At 46.4% G+C, this 1,210-nt stretch overlaps 1 protein-coding gene across 1 annotated transcript in view; it reads right to left on the bottom strand.

Annotated features, from left to right (window-relative positions):
- The window catches only part of igsf3 (immunoglobulin superfamily, member 3), a 61,935-nt gene that overhangs the window by 49,191 nt on the left and 11,534 nt on the right, over nt 1-1,210 (bottom strand). The window contains exon 2 of the mRNA XM_035676350.1: nt 370-750. Within this exon, the coding sequence (XP_035532243.1) occupies nt 370-750 (381 nt within the window). The remainder of the gene's footprint in view (nt 1-369; nt 751-1,210) is intronic.

Below are 1,210 nucleotides of genomic sequence, written 5' to 3'. Positions count from 1 at the left end.
TAAATCTCAATTTTACAATTCAGCCATTTTTTACTTTGTTTTAAAACGTACATTGCCCTACCATATGATGTATTTAGGCAGCTGGAGAGGCAATTAGCTGCTGATGACCTATTCAGAGGGTGATTCATGGCTAATTGATAAGTAAACACTCATTGTTAATTCATTTGTACAGCAACCTTTGACTAGGGTTGGCTTTGTTTATTAGATATAGCACTGGTACATTTATTGCCTTTTGTGTAACATTAGCATGTGGTTTATCTATACACACAGGTGGTCTGTCTGTACAATAACGGTGTATTTGTGTGTGTGTGTGTGTTTGTGTGTGTGTGTTGTATGCGTGTGCGTGTGTGTGTGTGCTTAGAGACTTACCAGTGAGGTTAGTGCGTGCGCTGTAGGATCCCAGGTACCGGCCATCTGTATTGGGTGTGTAACACTCAAAAAGACCCTGGTCCTTGGCCTGCACTTTGGTGATGTGGAGCACAGCTGAGTCGCGGGACAGCCTCTCCACAAAGATCTCTTTACTATTCACCCTCTGGGCATAAACGGCGTAGGCATAGTTTGGCTGAGCAGTGCTGACGATGCGGATCTCCCTGTCCGGCACTGATGGTAGATACATGGACCACTCAAAGTCCTGCTCCACGCCCTCTTTGTAGCCTGTCACGTTGCACCAGATGGTCACATGAGAGCCCTCAGTCCGTATCAGTGGCCCACTTTGCACCGTTACTACCCTCTGAGCCGCAGCAAAACCGGCTACAAACAAAGGTGGGGTGAGAGAGATGGAGAGGGAAAAGAGAAAGAGGGAGAGTGGATGGGGTGAAGGCGGGGAGAGAGGAAACAGAGAACATGGGTTACAAAACTGCAGTTTAAATATTTAGCACTGGCAGAGTTTATGCACCCCACATCTACCAGGAAATTCAGAAACAACGTGACATGTGCAGCTAAGCATTCTGGAGCGCGCTTACTTGCGAGGTTGAGATGTGCACACACACACACAGCTTTTTAACACCACTAACCACTTAAACATTCACAGTAACTCTTTTTAATAGCTGAGATCTTATTCTTGCTCACTGCTATTACATGCACTCACATGTTAGCCCTTCACCACACAGATAGCACTGCAGCTGCACTACACGGAGGTGAGAGGCAGCCATATGGGAGTTAGGTGAGAGGTCAGTGTGAGCTGGTAAAACACATGTCAACAAGTGTGTCC

Source organism: Morone saxatilis, unplaced genomic scaffold (genome assembly GCF_004916995.1).
Source record: "Morone saxatilis isolate NCDOM2014 unplaced genomic scaffold, NCSU_SB_2.0 Contig5, whole genome shotgun sequence".
In the NCBI taxonomy this organism is placed as follows: Eukaryota; Metazoa; Chordata; class Actinopteri; family Moronidae; genus Morone; species Morone saxatilis.
This window is presented reverse-complemented; position numbering and strand designations above follow the sequence as displayed.